This window comes from Pithys albifrons, chromosome 3 (genome assembly GCF_047495875.1).
Source record: "Pithys albifrons albifrons isolate INPA30051 chromosome 3, PitAlb_v1, whole genome shotgun sequence".
In the NCBI taxonomy this organism is placed as follows: domain Eukaryota; kingdom Metazoa; phylum Chordata; class Aves; order Passeriformes; family Thamnophilidae; genus Pithys; species Pithys albifrons.
The window spans coordinates 15936899-15957985 of NC_092460.1; the positions used below are offsets into that span (position 1 = coordinate 15936899).

Here is a 21087-nt window from a genome sequence, read left to right on the forward strand (position 1 = left end):
ATGTAGGGTGACTGGTAGGCATCAAACCTTGGGGTTCTCTGGAGAGAAGTTTGAGGATGTTGGGCTGGTGGGTGGGAACAACCATTGTTCTGGTTTTGTGTTGCAAAGCACCCTAAGGGAAATTGCTCGTGGCTCAACCAGGGCCAAGTTAGGTGCAAATGAAGTATTATTTGCCACATAGCAAAACTAGAATGGTAAAGAATAGGATAGACTAGAATAGAATGGGGTAGCATAGAATGGAATAGGAGAGAAAAAAGAATATTTCCAATTGGAAAGACCTTCAATGATCATCTAGTCCAACTGCAATTGATAATGATTCACAAACATTTACAAAAAGGCAGTTGCCCAGGAATGAAAATAAGCAAGTAAATGCTTATTTGGAGCTTAAATCAGTCATAAACCCCTCCTCTGGTATGTAGGATTCAGTTAACAAGATGGCAGAGGCTTCTGAACAGCCGTGCTTCATAGGGCAGCAGTGCAAGCGACATTGATGTGTTTGCCTGTTGCTGGTTCTCAGCTGAACTAGACATGGTGTTAATAAGAGAATAACTGGGGTTTTGGTGACTATGTAAACTGGAAAACTCCTTGTTCTTGTTGTCTTTCCATGGGTGGCATAGACCTCTGCATTTCAAATGAAGGGGAAACCCAGCAGCAGCTGTAGGTGTGTGATCTCGTGCCAAACCGGGGCCAGAGGAGGCAGCTGGCACACTGCACACAGCGCTGCTCACCCCACAGCAGCATCATTCCTCTGGGGAAGGCTGTTAGTCTGGTGGGTTGAGTGCCAGGGGCTTATGCCACCACCTGCCTGGCAGCCCCTCCTTGAGCCCCAGCCCCAGTGGCGTGTACAGGGAGGCAGAGGACTCAAGGATATCACGTTGCTCTGTATTGTTCAACATGAGCCAACAGTGTGCTCAGGTGGCCAAGAAGGCCAATGGGACCCTGTCCTGTATCAGAAATAGCGTGGCCAGCAGGCCCAGGGCAGTGACCCTTCCCCTGTACTCAGCACTGGTGAGGCCACACCTTGAGTGTTGTGTGCAGTTCTGGGCCCCTCAGTTCAGGCAAGAGATTGAGGGGCTGGAGCGGGTCCAGAGAAGAGCAACGAGGATGGAGAAGGGACTGGAGCACAAGTGCTGTGGGGAGAGGCTGAGGGAGCTGGGGGTGTTTAGCCTGGAGAAGAGGAGGCTCAGAGGTGACCTCAGCACTGTCTAGAACTCCCTGAAGGGAAGTTCCAGCCAAGTGGGGGTTGGTCTCTTCTCCCAGGCACTCAGCAATAGGACAAGGGAGCACGGGCTCAAGCTCTGCCAGGGGAAATTTAAGTTGGAGATCAGAAAAAAATTCTTTCCAGAGAGAGTAATCAGGCATTGGAATGGGCTGCCCAGAGAGGGGGTGGATTCCCATCCCTGGAGGGTTTTTACACTGAAATTGGCCGTGGCACTGAGTGCCATGATCTGGTAAAGGGACTGGAGTTGGACCAAGGGTTGGACTTGATGATCTCGGAGGTCTTTTCCAACCCAATCAATTCTATGATTCTGTCTTATGAGAGCAGGTGTGTGGGTGAAGGTTAAGGACCCAAATGATTGCCCAGATCGGGTGGAAGCCTCAAGCAGGAGCTCAAGTACTCTGTCAGCATCAGAAGATGCGCATTAGGGACGCCTCAGTCACTGGGAAAATGCCTGACAGAATCTGCATCTTATTTGACGGGGATAAAGCAATCCTGGAGCACAAAGCTGCAGGAGAACAGGGTTTTTCCACTGCTCACAAAAGCTAGTTATTAAACACTGTGGCCTTTCACAAGAATGCTTCTGTTGCCATCTAATAAAATACTCTCTGACAGCTTCTAGTCACCATTTCGTATTTTCTGTTTTGGTTTCAGCTGGATGGCATTCGCTGTTTTTAAACCATCCAGTACACACATTTCCAGCATGATCCTCTTCTTGCATGGACATTAATGTAATTAAGTCAGGGCTACCTGGATTTAAGCAGGTGCTGGTTTTTAATTCTGTAACTCTTTTTTTTTTCTTTTTTTGTCTAAGCAGAGCTCGATACAGAATTCCCCATGCTGGATGTAGCACTTTTAGAGCTATGAAGCTGCCCCCAACAAAACTCCCAAGCTCGGGGTGTATCTGAGCATGGGTAGTGTGGGATTTTCAGTGCACGGAGCTGAAACTGGAGACCCTCCACATCAGACACTTCTTTTTCTGTTTATTTATTAAACAGTTGTGTGTCCTGTTTTCCAGGCAGACGTGCTGACAGGCAGTACACACCAGCTAATATCTGATACTATCCCATGCCATTCCTATGTCGGCCCATAACCATTCAGAGTGATGTCTTTCCAAGTCAAACTCAGTGCCATTTTGACCTAGAGTGCAACTGCCCTTCTGCTTAGCTACCTGTTTGGGTTTTTTTTCTAAATAGGTTATACTCAGTGATTCTTGAAACCAGTCATGTGGATGTTCACATCAGGTTTCAGTCGAACCAACTAGGTCAAATCTCTGCTCGTAGCTGAACAGCTCTGATTCTTGTTGGTCAGCCCAGCCTCCCTCTTTTAGGTGTGTCTCCACATGTTCCCTTTTTTCATGCTTTATCTTGAGTTGTTTGCTTCTCATTCCCTTGGTTTTCCTGCAGGTAAGCAGTCATTTCCCTTCTTTTTCTATCCAGTTTTCCCTCTTTTTTAACTAACGGAAAAGACTTGCTTGTCCTCATTTTGCTGATTTTTGATCAGGATGTGCAGCTGGGAGCTGCCTTCCATGGACAAACCCAGCTCCTCTTTGGAAAGCCTGAGCAGGGCATGTGCTTTGGAAAACGATGGCAGTACTGCCACTTATTTTTGTGTTCTCTTTATCTACTACAATGCAGTCATTAGATCAGTTGCCCAGTGAGCAGGGGCCCATTTCCACTGGCAGAGGAAAGGATGCAATCCAAGTTTCCCAGTTGCATAGGAGGGGAGCATCTCTTGGAAGATTTACTTGCACCACAAATGCCAAGCCCCTGTGGATGTGAGCGCTGCCAGGGGGTGGTGGCAGCTGAGCAGATGGATGTGGCCAGTGTGTTCAAGGGGGAGATGTGAAACTGGAAGAAAACAAATAAATCAGGAGAAAACCAATACACTTGCTCTCCCTTGAACTTTTCCACACAAGTCAACAAGACTTGATTTACCAGCTGTGCGTGTAGATTTTGTGTAATATTGTTATTGCTTGATTTTATAGCAGAGACATTAACGGTGTTGGCATTTACCTTGTGATGGTTATTGCTCCCAAGTTAGCACCTTCTGTGAAGAAGGGCCTGTTGACATCTCTTGGGACGATGGCTCCGAGCCTGGGTCTTGCCTGTAAGATTTAGTGACACTGATGAACCTGCTTCAGTTATTTAGAACAATTCCCTCCTACAGACCCTGACTTTACCTGGGAATTCCCAAATAAGGAGGCTACACTGATTTACTGGAATGGTATTGTAAACCAATGCTATGTCATTGCATTGCTTTCATCTTCCCTAAAGCTGCTGACATCTTTTCCCTGGTGATACCATGGCATCAAAAGTCTGTTTTAGAACAAATCATGTTTTCTTCCGAAATTAAATATTAACCAGCAGACAGTCTAACATTTGTTTTGGCTGTAAACAGGACTTTGTTTTTAAAGCCTTCCCAATTCTTTTAAGTTAATTTTTACAGAAGGGAAAAAATAGGCATAAAAAATCCAAGGTGCTTGTGACATCTTACACCCTGAGCTCGGTTTTGTGGTGAATGGCTTTGATCCTTGGTTTACCTTGTGCTGATGATGTTTCTGATCATCTCAGACAGCTTTTCCCTCCCAGTACTTACCCATGTCCTCCCAGGGCATTGCACCAGCCCTAAACAGAAAGGCTGATTTCATACTCATGTCTGTTCCTAAGTGGAACAAGGGAGATTCTGGGCCTTTTTAATCAGAAGAAGTGTCTAATGGAGAGGCAGAGCTGGGTATGGATTAATGTCTCAGGGTGATTTTTAGCTCTGAGTTCCGTGACAAGCAGCCTTGCAGCTTTACCTCCTCCCTTTTGTGGAGCTGAGGGTTAATTTTTGTTGGTGCTCACTTAGCTTTGTGCTGGAAAATGGAGACAGTTTTAGAAAAGTGAAAGAAGATTCCATTTTTCAACGTAAAAATAATGAAAAAAGGAAGAAAACAGCATCTTTCCAGCTGCCCACCGTGCCAGTGATTGCAGGCAGGTTAATAGAACTCCTGCCTGTCCTTCTTGTAATAAAACATTCATAGAAAGAATATCATAAATGGAAACCTTGACAGTATGATTGCTAATAAACTCAGTCAAACACACTTAATATTCTTTAGTTGTACCAATTTATTACTCTGTTCATAACAAAGAGTGCTGCTGAGTTTGGGCCCTGTGGAGAACTTTGACTCAACAGCGCCCAGTGTTTCTAATTCAGTAATTAGGGTGATGCAAAATCAATACAGCCCCCATCAAATGGGGGAAATCGTGCCTTATTAAGGCATTTCAATTTAATTGTTAATAAATGATCTAGTGGCATTGGGGGGAACTCCTTTGGAACCTGTTTACAGCTTGGTGCCAGTTAATATTTATCAGTGATAAAGGCTGTAGTCAAAACCAGGGGCTGAGCTGCAGTTTGGGCTTGTGTAACAGCAACAAAAAAGGGTTCATAGATGGGTACAGGGCTCAGAAATGTTGGAGCATCCTCACAGAAGATGCAACGAGCGTGGGCCTCTGTCTGATTCCATATGACTATTCTCATGTTCTTTCCTGAGGCATCTCTCCTGGATTGAGTTACTGTATTTGACAGACCAGATGATTTCTTCTGGTCTTAAAATTTCACGGATACGTTCAACTGGTGCAAGTGAGAGACAGCCCAGCCTGTGTCACAGGGAGGCTGAGGCATCTGGGATGATTATAAAATAAATAAATGCAGTGATGATATAAGTGTTTGGAGTGAAACTGCTGCTGGGAGTGGGACGGAGGTGGTTCCTGGCATTACTTTGCACCTGAAAAAGTGCAGGGAGCGGGAGGGAGCTCCGACCCAGGCTGGGAGAGCACCTCTGGACAGCACTGACCTGCCAGGCAGTGAGCACCAACTGCCCTTCTCCCTCTTCTGTGCCAGGAATGATGCTCAGGGCAACATAACAGCACCTGCTGTGTTGTTCCCTGGAGTTTTTGTGTATTCAAGAGCGCCACAGACTCTGTTTTGGGTAGGAAAGGTAGTGAGCTTGTCTCTGTGTTGTGTGACAGCTCCTTCATGGAGCAGAGATCCAGAGGTGTGGCACTCCTCGTGTTGATTTGCTGCTAAAATCCAGCTCAGAATTTCACTATTAGAGAAAGGTGCTTGAACTAAATAAGCCAGTGCCAGTGCTACTAACACCAACTGCAGAAATAGGTGGTAACTATGAGTACTCTGCTAAACACTTTCACTGTGAGGAGCTGCTGTAAGTTATTCCCATTCTTCACTGAGCTGGGAAGTGAAACTGGTAGAGTGGAATTTCTGTGGTCAGAGCCGGTTCAGAGCCAGAATTCCAGCTTGGTGGCAAACATTTTTTTCATATAAAATGGGGGTAAAATTTTGAATTTTGCAGTGGAATAGAATCACAGGATGGGTTTGGATGGAAGGGACCTTACAGACCATCTTGTTCCAAATCGCTGCTGCGGACAGGGACAACTTCCACTGGACCAGGTTGCTCCAAATCTGGTCCAACCTGGCCTTGGACACTTCCAGGGATAGAGCGGCCACAGATTCTGTGGGCAGAATAACCATTCTGTTGTTCCAAACAACAATTATTTATTTGACCATATATACATGAAGTTTTTCAAATAATGTTGTTTCAGAGTTCTTTAATACACCACTGGAACAGTGTGTATTCTAATATATAAATGCTGGTTTTATAGGAATTAAATTTAAGGTTCTGGTGTCTGGGGCTGAGCTCTCCCACCTCCACCAGCTACAGATGCCATGTGTTTTTTGGGGCAGCAGCTCTGTAGCCCTCAGCATCAGAAGACAAACCCCAAATCCGGATCCAAGGGTGTCAGAACTAACAGTGGAGGAGCAGCACTTGCCAACAGCACTTAAGGCAGGTGCCTGCTGCGGGCCAGGAGCAGTTTGCTTTTTAGTCTGGAGCAGATTTGTCCCCCACTTAGTGCTTTGCTTTATTATTATTGTGCAATTCCTTCTTCAGAGAAATGGGTTTCAGCTTGCAGCTGGAAAGTATTCCCAAAGTGCTATTTTACTATTTATTTTCATCTGACTTCCTATTACTGTGGCAACATGCACTTTGAATTTCATTAGTTTTATGCATTTAAGTTCACCTTTTTAAACCTTCATAAGGTCAGACCCTGCTTGGGTAAATCAACAATGTATTATATTTGAGGTTCTGAGTAATACTTTTCCTTAAACAGCTGTAGATCGCAGGGAGTGAGGGCATTAGGGCTTCTGCTTTTTCGAGAAATATTTGTGGGCATTACTGATAAGCACATGCACCAAATTATTCTGTAATTAGATAAGAATCTTCCATCACAGATTCATTCTCATGCACTTGTGGTCCATCAGCAGCACATTACAGGCTGCCTGCTCTGAAACCACACGGAGGGAGGGTGTGCAGGCTGTCACACCATGCTCTGCAACACAACAGCTCAAAGCTCTTGCAGCTGGAGCTACTCCAGAGCTCCTTGGGATGGCCAGGAGCATCCCCCAGCATTATTGGGTGCCAACCATCCCACACTGCTAGACCAGCAGTGGGTGCGGTGTCGACTTCAGAGTTGCTCCTTGTGGATCGCTGTGGTTTCACAGGAAGGTTTCATTGTCCTGTCCTGGTGACCAGATTCATCCCAGCTTTTTTTGCCCAGCCAAGACTCACATCACCCAGAATAAGGTTCAGCTGGGGGTCAGCCAGCCCATAAAAGTCCCTGTTGCTGCACTTCCTACTTCAGCACTGATTATTAAAGCAGAGTCAGCTCGTTCTCTCTTGATTTCCCACTTCTATGGCCCCAAGGGAAACAAGCCCTTAGTTGCTTTCACTGGTGAGTTGCATGGGTCTGCTTGACAGCTGAGAAAGTACAAGTAGTTCTCCTGCCTCCTTTGGGCTTCTGGAGGGGTTTTCATTCAGTAGGTTGGGCTTTTTGCAGGCTTCTGGTTTCACAGCCACTCGTGAAGGTAGGTTGTGAGAAGCTAGTTTAGCACGCTCTGGCCATGTCCCTGCAGGGAGAAAGGGCCCTGCAGGCTGCAAAGCACAGTCACTGCTGCCTCTTCCAGGGAGTTTGTGCTGAAGTTTGAGCTGGAGAAGTGCTGGGAGCCCTGGCTGGCAGGAGGCTGAGCTTCCTGAACTTCTCACGCGCAGTTTTCTGTGCAACTTTCTGACTGAAGTTCAACTCGGAATACACCGAATAATTCAATTACATCTCTGCTGCTGAGTTATATAAGAGAAAGCTGAAATTGCACCTCGTTTCCTTAGGAAAGACGTATCCTTCTGCTGATCTGAGCAATTTCCCTGGTTTGCAGCATGTTTTCACTGTGCCTCTTTGGGGCTTAGGGGGGAAGAAGATGCTGTAGCTGTTGTGTGCTTTGACTGACACCAGTTTGACTGTATGAAACTTGGGCTAATTATGTGTGTTTTAATGGTGTTTCAGCGTGCAGAGGAGACCGGAGCAGCTGGATCAGGCCGCGGGCCAGCGGTCAGTGTCGCCCTCCCTGGCACAGACTGCACCCAGCTCCCAGAGCCCCCGGGACATGAGGGGTCGGGGCCAGCCCACACCGGCGGCGGCGGAGGGGCCGCGGAGGACACTGCAGGTGGACGCCAGGAGCCAGGGCCCCGGGAGGTCCCCCTCGGTGTCACCAGACCGGGGCAGCACCCCTACCTCTCCCTACTCGGTCCCGCAGATCGCCCCCCTCCCCAGCAGCACCCTCTGCCCCATCTGCAAGACGACAGAGCTCACCTCCTCACCCGGCCAGCCCAACTTCAATGCCTGCACCCAGTGTCACAGCAAGGTCTGCAACCAGTGTGGCTTCAACCCCAACCCGCACCTCACCCAGGTAATGCCTCCTCTTCCTCACACAGCCCTCGGGGCTGGTTTGGATGGGTGCTGGGGTGGCTGCCATCGAGGTTCTTGTGCTCTTCAAACATAGGAGTTGCACCTTTGCTTTTGACAGCTACAAAAAAAGGTCTGATAATCAGGGAATAATTGTGTTTATGTGAACTTTGGTGAGATGAGGGAGGTAAATTAGTTGAAGAGAATTGGTAGACTATCAGAGGGGTTCAGTCTGTTGCTGAGATCCTGGAATGCTTGTCTGAGGTCTATGCTCTCACTGTTCGGAAGTTGAAGGACTTGGCGGTGGGAGGGGAGCAGGGGATTGCTGGCACCCCGAGGTGTTGAGCATCTCAAACCCTGACTCACCACAGGTGCTGATGCTTTGGTGATGGGCGAGTTTCAGGCAGCATCACACCCGGCAGCAGGAGGGAACTGCCAGGAGTCGTGGGCAACATGATGTGGTGCTGAGGGAGCGTTTCGTGGGCTGTGTGAAATGGAGGCTCAGGGTTTGGGGGTGGATGTGGTGGCAGCACCCAGTGGGGGTCCTGGGGCTGGCTTAGGGTGAGGGGCTCCCCGTGCCAATCTATCAGGTCAGAGACCTCCACACAGGGTGGGAAGTGACATGGATGATTTTTGTAGCTGTTAAGAGTCAAACCATGGGAATTCCTACTATCAGGCTTAGTAACTGAAACATACAGCCACTGTTCTACTTCAGTTTATGATAAGACAGGATTTGGGCACTGAAGTCCCCTGGTTAACCAGGCTTTATTGCCAGTAGCCATTTCTGGTAAGCACATGATGCTTGCTCCTGACACCAGACACAAGGGTTTCTAAATATGTTTCCCTGTGAGAGAATCCTGCCTTCCAGTCCCTTTTTCCAGCCAATGAGAGCTGAGGTACCCCTGGTATAGCAAGATATAATTAGCTGGGTCCTCTTTTACCCTGCAGGTATTTCCCCCTGCAAAGGCCAGTATAAGGCCTTGATAAAGGGCCCCAAGGCGGAAATTCAGGTACCTGCAAGGAAATGCCATGGGCCACTTTCCTGTTTCACTTTTAAATAGATATGCCAAACATTTATTTTGTTGTCCAAACATTGCTTTGAAAGTTGACCAACTACTCTGAATAGTATCAGTTAACCAGCAAATAACCAAACACAAATGCACTAATTGCTCAGTTTCTGGTCAGCCTGGGCCTCATCTCCTCTGTCTTGCCCCAAGAGCTTCTCCAGAGTAGATTCTACCCCAAATCTCTCATACAGATATCCACATTAAAATGAGTGTGTGCATGGAGTTTCTGCTTAGAACTTTAGGCCATCTCTCTCTTGCCATCTCTAGGTCTCTGTGCCCTCTGAAAGGTGATTGACTGTGGAGCATTTTTAAACATAAAATCAAAAAATTTGATGTGAAATGGAAAAAGACGTGTTTGGGTTTTTTTGTCCTGAGTTTAATATGCATTTCAGCAGCAAACAACCTTATGAGTTGTAAGTAGGTCGTTGTGGGAGCTGGGGGATGAAAACAGTTGTCCAAGAGAAGTGTTTGCAGCTCGTGTTGGCAGCCCCTGTGATGGGCTGGCTGGGGGAGCAGCAGTGGTTGCTGCCTTGTTGGAAGTGTAACTCGCTTTCCTCAGCATTATTCCTTGTACTGCTATTCCAGAGTCACACAGAGAGGTGTCTGAAGCAGCCTGGTGGTGTTACAGAGGGGTAGTGGGAGGCAGCTTGGAAGGTGCTCCCTATCTTGATCACAGGAGCTGGGTTGGAATCTCCAGAGGCTACCTGGTCCAACCTCTGCTTAAAACAACAGGGCAGGGATCCCTGGGCTGTACCTCTTTGGGTCCCAGAACCTTCCAAGGATGGATGTGCTGGGTGGGCCTCTCAGTTCAGGAAAAATGTTGAGGGGCTGGAGCAGGTCCAGAGAAGAGCTACGAGGCTGGAGAAGGGACTGGAGCACAAGTGCTGTGGGGAGAGGCTGAGGGAGCTGGGGCTGTTTAGCCTGGAGAAGAGGAGGCTCAGAGGTGACCTCAGCACTGTCTAGAACTGCCTGAAGGGAAGTTCCGCCCAGGTGGGGGTTGGGCTCTTCTCTCAGGCATTTAGCAATAGGACAAGGGGGCACGGGCTCAAGCTCTGCCAGGGGAAATTGAAGTTGGACATCAGAAAATCTTCTTTCCAGAGAGAGTAATCAGGCATTGGAATGGGCTGCCCAGAGAGGGGGTGGATTCCCCATCCCTGAGGTTTTTACACTGAGATTGGCCGTGGCACTGAGTGCCATGATCTGGTAAAGGGACTGGAGTTGGACCAAGGGTTGGACTTGATGATCTTGGAGGTCTTTTCCAATCCAATCCATTCTATGATTCTGTGATGTGCTGGTCCCACCTGCTCCACCACCTGACAGTCCTGACAGGCCAAACATCCCCCCAGTCTGGTTCCTCCAGCCCAGCAGGTGCTGCTGGGAGCTGCACAGCATTGCTAAAGAGGTCCTGTGCAGGGTGGTATTTTCCATTTGCATTTCCTTATGAAGATATTTTCATGGGAATTGTTGATGTTGCTACTTTGTTTTGCAGTAGATACAGATGTGTAACTTCTTTTCTGCTTTCAAGGCTCTCTGGCAGGATTCTATCATCAAAAATACCACATTTGCTAAGGAAACCAAACTCAAGAAAACCAAAATTGTGTTTTGCTTGGTACATCCTCTCCTGTGCAATCTGTGGGACTGGCTGAAACCACTGGCATGGTGAGATGGGAGCTCCAGCACTAATTTGTCATGATTTCTGAAACCATTTTGAGAGCCTGGTTTGGAAACTGATACAAACACATTCTTTTCATGAGTCTTTTATATATACATATATATGTGTGTAGATATGCACATGCTGTAAAATAGCTTTTTATAATATATATAAAGATAAAATAACAGACTTAGTGTATGAGCTGTAGTCCATCAGGCTCCATCGTTCTACTTACAATTCCAAGAGCAGGTTTTTCAGAGGAGGGTTGGCTGTACCTCCTGGAAAACACCTTCACTTCATAATTAGGTGATACCTTCTGCTCAGAAGCATGTGAATTCCTTTTAAAGACTATTTTTCTTTGCCTTTTGTGTTTTATTCCTTTTTATGTGGCTTAATGGACATTTTATCTTAAAGGCAAGTTATGAATTTCTGTGCTGATGAAGCAGTTGTGCTCTGTGGCATCTTGAGTTGATCACTTGCTGAGAAGAACAAAATATCTTTTGGGGTTTTTTTCCTTGCTGTCTGTTTATTCCTTTGAGCAGCTGCTCATTCTTGTTTCACAAGACTGGGCAAACAGAAGTTCCTGTCTGCTGCTGGTGTCACTCATATTTTACATGTAGATAATCATATTCTCCCCTCTGTTCGTCTCCCTGTGCCACAATAACTGCTGTCATCGTTTTCAATTTGGCCTGTGCTGGCGGGGCTGCTTTCGTTTTTCATTCACTTATTCCTGAAGGTCAGTGCTCTTCCCATAGACAGTTATTTTAAGCAAGGGGAATTATCAAGCAGGGAGCCATGGTGGCACCATTAAAGACGAGGAGTTATGAAATAATGTGGTAAAATTGAGCAGTTTGCTTACACTCCTGTGGAGGAAGGAGGTTTTTGAATGAGGATGGGTTATTTTAAGTGCAACATTGCAGCTCTGACATTCTGGGAGGATCTTTAATTTCTCATTACAACTTTTTTTCTACTTTTCCTCTGTGTTGTCTTTGAGGTGTTTTTTGGACAACTTGTTCTGCAGGACCATACCAGTGATGCTGTCATCTCCTCCAGGAGGAATAGCTCAGTTTCAAACCAGTACAATAGGTTTAGAAAATCCTCTTTTTGTACATCTTTCACTTTGTTCTGCCGCTCCTGTGGCTTTTGCCTGACTGATCCTGCAGCACATTCATCTGATTGGATTTGCTCTGTTTGGTATCATAAGGAGTAACCTGCAGGCATCCTTTCTGCCTCTCTGGGGTTTTGAAGTGCTGATGTACATTGCTAATTTGAGAAATTAATTTCTTCTTCAGTCTTCTCTTAAAATTTGTTGGGCTTCTTTTAATTTGTTTTCTCCCCATTCTGAGCCCTAAACTGAAAACATGAGGAACTTGAGTTTGATTTTAATCAAGAACAGTGGCACAGCATTAAAACATGTGCTTTAGTTAGAGCTGAAATGAAACTCAAAATGCCAGGCTGCCTAATAGGTCTGCTTGGAACCATTTGGGATTACAGGAAATCTTTGCCTTCTGTCTTACATTTCTATTGTGTTTTTCCAATTTGAAGTGTTTATTATATGCAGTTTCATTACTATGCAGATTCACCACCCTGAATAAAAGGAACATGTTTGTACATTCTTGACCAAATTACTTTCTTTTTGAAGTCCCTCCTTTTGTCCCCAAGCCATTTTGATTGTATTTGCTGTATTTGTGACCATATTTATGACTGATAGTTGTTTATAAACTTCAGTTCTGGCTCAAGTGTTTCACTCCACTTAGGGAAATTGAAGAGGTTCTTTGTACTTTTTATGCTGTGAATATAATGAATTATAAAATATTTAAAATATTTGAGAATAAATCTGTTCCCTGCATGCTCTGTGCCATGTAAACTCACCAGCAACCTTTGATCACGGACCTTCAGCAAGCGAAACGTAAAAGGTCTCAAGGAGGATTAAAAACTTGCTGGTTGGTTTCCCAACAGTGGTCAGGGTTGTTTGACAGGAGAACAAAAATTCTCAGCAGCTCTTGAGTTATCTGTGGCAAGAGGAGATACTCACAACAATCATTTAAAGTTTTTAGGTAAATGTTTGAATTGTATTAGTGGAAAATAGACCATCAGCTGAGGAGATGAGACTGAAATGGTGTAAGTTTTGTGTAGGGCTGTGTTTATCCTGCCAAAACTTAACAGCAGATGGTTTTCTGCTCAGTAGCATAAGAAAATTTGGGTAAAGTGGAGCAAAGAAGAAGGAGGTGGGGGAAGCAGAGAGGTGACAGTGCTCAGCAGAGCATCTCTGGTGGCAGGAGTGGGGCTTGTTGGCACTGGAGGGATGGCTGTGGTCCAAAGCCTTCTCCAGCCTGGCTGCACTGGCAGGAATGGTGCCTGCCCATGGCATGACCTCAGTCATTTAGCAAATGACTGAAAAAAACAAATATTGACATTATAAAGCTGTTCATGCACTGCTTTTCCTAAAAGCTCATTTCTCATTTGGTTTGGTGTCCCAATTTTACATCATGCTGGTGCCCAGTTTTCAGTAAATCCCACAGTTTTTGTGAATTAAGGGCCCAGTCTAAATTATTTATCCTTCTGGCTTGGCTGGTGACCACTGGTTCAGTAGCACTGCAAGCCAAGGTGCTGTGCTTAGGGTGCCAGGGGAATTATTAGTTCTACGTTAGACCAATGGCTGTTACTAATGAACAGTAGATCCCCATTTCTTCTCATCCATCTCCTATCCTGTCTGTCATTCACTGAACATCCAAAGACTTAAAGGTCTCTGCTGTGTAACTGTGGGTAAAATCCTCCCTGGTGCCAGTGTTTTTACCCTGGGGTCTAAGAGATGCTAAAATGATTTGGTGGGAGTAGCTTGGTGCAGGTCTCTCCTGGTCTGGGAAGCTCTGAGGTCACTGGAGTACAACTGTGATTTATATTTCTGAGGTTTCTGTGGCTTGAAATCATGTTTTACAATATGTTGTACTCTGATGCTGTGCCTTGTCATTCCTGGGTGTTGATGTGGTGGGTTTGGGGAGTAGGAGCACCAAGGGCTGAGCAAGGAAGGATTGGATTAAAAGAGAGATCTACTTGCTGATAGATAATTAAACAGGATTTTTATGGGAGATTTCATCTTCCCTGTCTCTCTGCCTTTTCAAGCAACCAGAGGAGTCCTTATCTGCTTTAGCTCTTCATTGAGAAGCTGCAGGGTGATGGTAGCATGGCATCTACTCAACTTCCAAGTTTTCCCTGGGTGCATCAGCTCTGTGTTGGACGTAGCTCTTTGCAGTGGGAGTGAGACAGCAGAGGATGAGCCACAATGTTAGATTTACACAGTCTCTTCTCTTACTGAACAGTAAAGCCAAAAGGGTTTTGTCCTGCCCTTGGGACCTCAATGACTATTTGTTTTGCTGGCCATGAAGCACCTCCAGCCCCAGCTGTTCACATGCAGCACCACATCTCCAGGATGTATTATTGTGCACATGCAGAAAGGCAAGGCTGTGTTTAGAGGTTATAGTTCCCTGTCTTTTTAAAGAGTTGGGTCTGAAAAGTGTTTCTCTGGTCTGGCATCCCCTGGGGCATTTCACACCCTGGTATGGTGCTCATGGTGCCTGTGGGTAGCTGGGGAGGTAAGGCTGGAGGTTTGGTTCTGTCAGCAACAGTCCCTCCTTCTGTGGTCCTTTCTTCAAATTCAGGAGTGTGTTTTTAGCTCCTGTGATCAGATCAAACCCCTGCACGCCCTTGGGCAGGCAGAGTTTGTGTTCTGCTGTGGTGTTAGACAGCTTTTTACGTGTGTACGTGGTAGGTTGCACCCAACATCCTGCCAGACCCCTGTGTTGCTGAGTCAAGTTGCCCATTTCGGAATGATTTCTCTTTTGAGATCATCCCTCTTCACCATATAGCTGTAAAAATAAATCTGTCGTTAGCATTACATTGCAGATCTGGGAGAAATTTTCCATTGGATCACACTGCACAATGGGAGAGAAATAAGAGTTTTATTCTGATTTTTTCTTTGTTTTTAGCAGAGCTTCAGCCAGCAGTGACCTGCATGTGCAGCAGGCAATGCTGTTTGCAGGAGCTGGGGCTCGGTGTGCCTGCCTCCTTCTCCTAAGGATGCAGCAGTTTGGGTGGAGCCCCCGGGGCAGGGATACTTGACCTGGTCTCCTGCCACAGGGCAGCTCCTATCCCAGTGTCCAGGGTGAGCATCTGCACCGTGGGCTGGTGGGACCAGTGCTTGGTGGGGCTGTGCCCACCTGAGGAAGCCCTGCAGCTCTCCTCCAGAGCACCCTGTGAGCTGGGCACTGAAAATCTGCTCTCTTTGTGACTGCAGTGGGTAGTGATAGGAACCTGGAATTTATCACCCTGGACCAACAGTTTGCTTGTGTGTGTTTCCCATCTTTTAGCCCTTCTTCACTATTGCCCTTCACCTTTTAATGCCTTTATCCCTACACCAAGTGTCCCGTTACTTTTGGCATCCTGTATCTGCAGTGATGCAGTGAAGGATGTGTCTGTTATCCCTTGGTTGGACTTTTATTTATTTCTGCTCTATCTGGGATTTTTTAATGGACTGATTAACAGTGGATGAAACAGTTCAAGTGAAGCTGGAGAGGGCCACTCTTGTCTTGCTGAGCCTTTCTACATAGAAATGGCTCATTTGCTGTTTTGGTCCCTGCTGCAGCCTGAGCAGGAGCTTCTCCCAGCCGCCTGCAGGGACGTGCGACTCGTCTGTTTGACAGATCGCAATTTAAGTTGGAGCCCACGAAGAAAGGCTCGTGAGTAATTCTGGCTGTTCCTCCCAGTGTGCCGCCCTTCTCTGCGCTCTGCATGGATGATTCAAATAACGCAAAATTCGCTGGCAGAAAATGTCAAAAAACATCTCAGCTAAACGGTTGCTGGTGACTAAGGGGACTGGTGCTGCTCGGGGTGGGTCCTCTCTGCTGACGGCTGGTTCCGATGAGCCACAGCAGCAGGGACTGTGGGGACACAGGAGGGGCTGTGGTGATGCGTTAAATTCTTGAGAGTGGATGGGAGAGAGTGGCTTCCCGCAGGCTGGAGCGATGCTGTGGTGCAGAGGGGTAATTAAAACAACTGCAAGTACAGAGGAATCCTCCCGAGGGACGGGAAGTGGCCTCCTTTCTGCTTGGCATCTTCTGCCGCGTGCTAAATACCGAGCCCAGCAGCCGCACACGCTGAGCCGTCACCGCCCCGCGCCGTCCTGCCCTCGGTACATCAATTTACAACAAGTTGTTTGCTTGGACAACACATGGTTTCCCTCTGGCTTTCAACTCCCAGATCACTTTATCTTTAAAAAGAAAAGCCAGCTGAGGATCAGAAGCAACTTCAAGCATTCAAAAGCAGAGAGGGGTAGTGAGTCAGAGGGTCCCTGTGTTTTTGAGAGCTTTGCTGTGCCTGCTGCTTGTTCTCATTTCACTCCCCTGAACATTCCCAGGAAGAGGAATAAGATCCTTTACAGCCTGTGGTGGTGGATGGGGATATTTTGCTCACATGGGTGCTACTCCAGGTTTTCCTACCAGTCGAGCATGTGAAATCATGTGGCTGAGTGTCCCTCTGCATGTCACTGACTGCACAGGCAGTATCCCAGAGAGCAGGAGTTGCACAGGCTTCGTAGCCCTGGCTTGTGCGGTGTGGTTTGTGATGTGTGCTTGGTGCTGGAACACTGCGCTGCCTCGGGGAATGCTTAGGAGGAAACTTCAAGAGCTTTCAGTGCCTTGATGGGGATTGAGTTAATCCTATCTGAATTCATTCCTATTTACTGTCTGTCTACAAGCTGCAGAGAGCGCAGGGTGGTTATAAGAGAGGGTGTCAGGCACTCCACCCTGGCACCCACTCTGTACCCACCCCTGCAGTGCTGTGCCAGGGGCTGCATTTCCGGTGTGGGAAGGAATGCATGGTGGGAGAGTCCCAGTGAAGGAGGAGGTGTTGTGCCATGGCTCTTCCCACCTTACCTGGTACTGACATAGGAGGTCCATCTGGTCCTTAAAGATAGAGGTGGTGGCATCTCATCAGCATCTCTTGTAACCTGAATTTAGTTGATTACCATTGCTATTTGTAGAGCTGCGTGAGCTCTCGTTGCTGGAAATCACCTTCTTCCTGACCGTGTCTCTTGTCTGTCTCTTGGCCATGGTCACGTTTAGGTGCTAAAAAGGGATTTACATAGTGCGATGGACTGAAAAGCATCAGATTTCTGAAAGCAGTCCCATGAGTGCTGTGAGGTGCTTGTGGAACAGCAGCTCATGCCTGCAGAGCTGTTCTTCACCACCTTAATTCAAGCCTTGCTCCCAGATCTCTCCTTCCTACCATACCCAGCTCTTCTCAGAGACTTACTGCACAGTCATGCTCCTGGGCAGCCCAGATCTGAGGGGTATGGTGCTAATGGACTGTGAAAAATGGGTTTTTTAACTCTGATTGAAATGCTGTTTTTTCTGGGCTGCAAACCTTTTGATCAAGGACAGCTGAAGGGTGGGATGTTTCTGTTCTGGAGTCAGTTTGTGTTGTAAATAGGCTGTGCCCCTGGCATGGCTTTCTGCTCTGAGTAAATCAAAGCCAAGTTGTTGGAATGGCTGAGTATGGAGAAGGCAAGATGTGGTCATAATGGGATGGAAATAGACTATGCAGCAGGCTGGTGAGATTAAAGGTTTGTCAGGAGTTAAGGCATGGACATTACATGGCACTACACCAGTTGGAAGTTGTTTCGGAAGACTGAATGGCCAGTGTGTCCCTCCCTTTCCTCCCTTGCCCTGCCCCCTTTGATGCCCATCTCCTGCACCTTAATTGAGCCCAACTGCTTGTGCAGCAGCCTTACAAAGACTTTCCAGGAAGGGAAGAAGTCCTAACATTGACATTTTTCTCCCTTCCCGGCTGTTTGCCACCTCCTTGCTATGTCCAAGCTGTGGGGGCAGACTGGCCAGACCCTCGAGTTGAAGACCTCCATGGAAGAGACCTGAGTGTCAGACAGGACAGATGTGCCCATCAGTCTTATGGAGAGAAAGTTTTAGTGCTCACCTACCTCCGGCTGCCCTCTCCCCTTTCTGATGAGCACGGCACAGTATTCCCATTATAGGGAAACAGAAGCACAAACACTCAGGCTCAACTGTTCAGCAAAGCCAAGATTATTCTGAATCATCCAACATCCTTATCAGGGCGCTGCAGCCGGCGCTTGCATCAGTCACAGCGCAGGCTGGCGGAGTCGGCGGCAGCGCTCGGCCCGTTTTAATTGCCACGAGCCAGCAGCTATTTGAAGCCTTGTCCCCAAAGAGCAAATGAGCTTGTCACTGCGTGTAACTCGGCTTTGCAGGAATCGTGGGATCAGCAAGCGCTCCCTATTAAAAATCTGCTATGGATGCAGACATGTAGGGGTGCACGTGTAGCGCAGCAGCCAGCTGGCCATGACGGAATGGGATCTAGCAGTGGGAGCTCCCCTTGGGGTTTTAGTTTTGAGGGTTTTTTTCCCTTCTAATTGCAGAGCACCCTGATGCCTAATGAGGCAGAGAGGGAAGCTGGAAAGGCTCTGTCCCTGCGACTCCTCTAGTGCGAGGTTCCTCCAAAACCAGCTTTGTCATGGTTCTGAGCTGCATATTCAGCCTCTCCTGTTCTCTCAGGTGTATCAAGTTGTCTTTCCTCCCCATGAGACGTCCCATGTCTTTCCTGATCTCCTGGAAGGTACTTCCTGCTGCACCTTCCCCCCGGGAACTGAACCTCTGTTCTCAGTGTGATGCCCAGTAGATAAAATACCAGCTCTAGTGAAAAGGTCTGGTGAAAAACTAGTGATCTGTGCTAAAATTACTCTGGGAACCTGAGGAAGAATTGAACTACCTGTATGTCTGGATTCCTCAGAAATAAGGAGCATACTTATTGTGGGAGAAGCCTGTCCTTGAGCTCTCCTGCCTCTGTTCTGTCCACATACTCTACATGTTGCAAAACCTTTTGAGCTTTGAGAAAAGCAAACACCCTTGATGTTTGATGAATCCAAGACCAGCAGTGCTGGGATGTATCCCAAAAGGTGAAGCCCAGTTAAAGTGAGCCCTTGTACCTGGGCATGGTGCTGTCATCTTGTCCTTAGCACCTGCTCATGGGACCTTTGGCAGACTGGGGAATGTATCCCAATTTTTTTCTTGGAATCCTGAGTCAGTATGGAGATGCTGGGCCAGGCCAGCTAATGCCTTGAAATTTGTTTTTACACACTCTGCCTTATGTTCTGACCTGCCATATTAATTTTCCAGCTGATATGATTGTGGCTTTCAAATTGGAGAGTGCTCTGAGAACTATCCCCAAACAGGCATGCTGCTGCTGCCATCTGTCTTTGAGCTGCTTCTGGGATTCCACTTATTTGCTCTCAGCAGACAAGTGTTAGTGCTTTATTGAATTAGGAATTTAAAAAAAAGTTCCAGTGACTTCTGAAATACCATTTTCCATAACTAATTAAAAGTGCTAAATTCCCATTGAGACCTGAGGGATATGTTGAAATAATAATAATGCTTTATGCAGATCCTGAGTGTAAGGTTTTTGCAGTTCTGCCCAAAAAAAGTCCCGTGATCTGATGGTTTTGAAGAACATGTCATTTGTAGGGCTCTGAAGAGCTCCAGCACCACTGCATTGAGGGATCTCCAAGCCATGGCACCCCACCAAGAGCAAAAATAGGGTGATACTGTTTATAAAAAGTGAAAGCTTCAATGCCTTTCCTAATGGTTTTGGCCAGCACAAGCTGTTGCCCCAAGTCCCCCTTCTTCTCCAGTCGACCCATTTTCCTGTGTCCTCCAGCTGCAGGCACTTGCCCTGTGCCACCCAGCCTGCATCCCACCGGGAGCAAAGGTCTGGGATGGTGAGACCCTCTCCCTGTGTGAGTGGGTCCCTGTGCACTGAGGAGCTGTGCCCCGCAAGGTGACGGTGGCTGCGCACCGTGTGCTGTGCTGCATCCCAGCTCCTGCTGCATCCCATGGTTCAGCCCTGCTCCTCCTCTTCTTTCTCTGCAGAGTACCAGGAGTCAGCCCACGCCAACAGACAAGGCTGTGGGCAGATAAAAGCTTATGGGAATGTGGTGTTTATTTGGATGGCAAATGTTTTTCCCTCCTGGTGCGTGGATCCTGCTGCTTCCCCCTTGCTGGCCAATCCTTCCCTTATCTGCGTGGTTTAAGGCAGTTTGGGCCTGATTGCTCACTGTCAGCATGGCTCCCACTGTTCAGCTGGAGGTTTGATGCACATCACTTGAAAATCAGAGGCAAGACCTCTCCAGCTGAACCCCTGAAAGTGGAGGGAGCAGTGATCCCTGCTGCTCCCTTGCCTGCAAAATGTGCCCTGTAGGTCATCAAAGTCAGTCCCGTGGCTGGTAATTACACAGGAGTCAGCTGGGTTTGCGGCCAGGGCATGAGGACAAGATTTATTGTTTCTCTTCAGAAGTGGTTTCTAACTGACATTGGAGCAAATCAAAGGGGGGTGAAATCAGCATGAACTGTGCAGTTTGCTCCTCTGTAGTTTCCTTGCTGTCTGGATGGACATGGAGCACTGCAGCTGGCATTGCCCATGTGCTGCCACTTGGGATCTTTCAAAGAAAAGAAGCCCCAGAAGGAGGAGAAGAGATTTGCTTCAGCAATTTTGTTTTTTTTTTACCTGAGCAATTTCATGTGATTTTTTTTTTTAATCTTCTGTAGCAGTTTTTAGTCTTGTGGTTGAGGACTTGGCCCCTCATTTGAACAGAATGACACTGGCTTTTGTTGTGAGCTTACCTGGGACGTTCAGTTGGGCTGCGGTGTCCTAACAGGTTGCTCAATGGTGATCCTATGAGCCCCCCTTCAGGGGGCTGTAGAGAGCCCCCTAATGGGATGATTTCATATTTTGGCTTGGGTTATGGTAGAAGAGACAGTCTTTTGATAAGTAGGATCCTTTCTCGTTAATTCACCTTTCCAGTGCTATCAGTTCAGGTCTCCATGGCAATAATGACTTTAGATCAGTAAGCAAACAATCATAGAATTGAATCCTAGGATGGTTTGGTTGGGAGGGACCATAAAGACCATCTTGTTCCAACCCCCTGCCATGGGCAGGGACACCTCCCACCAGCCCAGGTGGCTCCAAGCCCTGTCCAGTCTAACCTTGAACACTTCCAGGGATGGGGCAGCCACAGCTTCTCTGGGCAACCTGTGCCAGAGCCTCACCACCCTCACAGAAAAGAATTTCTTCCTAATACCCAAATTTAAACCTTCCCTCTGTCAGTGTGACACCATTCCCCCTTGTCCTGTCACTCCAGGCCCTGGTCCAAAGTCCCTCTCCAGCCTTCCTGGAGCCCCTTTAGGTACTAGAAGGGTCTTTAAGGTCTCTCTGGAGATTTCTCTTCTCCTGGCTTAACAACTCCAACTCTATCATCAGATCATGAATTGA

At 47.3% G+C, this 21087-nt stretch overlaps 1 protein-coding gene across 2 annotated transcripts in view; it reads left to right on the forward strand.

Moving 5' to 3' along the window:
- Window positions 1–21087, forward strand: part of BSN (bassoon presynaptic cytomatrix protein) — a 93030-nt gene that overhangs the window by 16174 nt on the left and 55769 nt on the right. For both annotated transcript variants that reach the window (XM_071550607.1, XM_071550609.1), the window contains exon 2: window positions 7618–8020. In XM_071550607.1, coding sequence (XP_071406708.1) covers window positions 7618–8020 — 403 coding nt within the window. The remainder of the gene's footprint in view (window positions 1–7617; window positions 8021–21087) is intronic.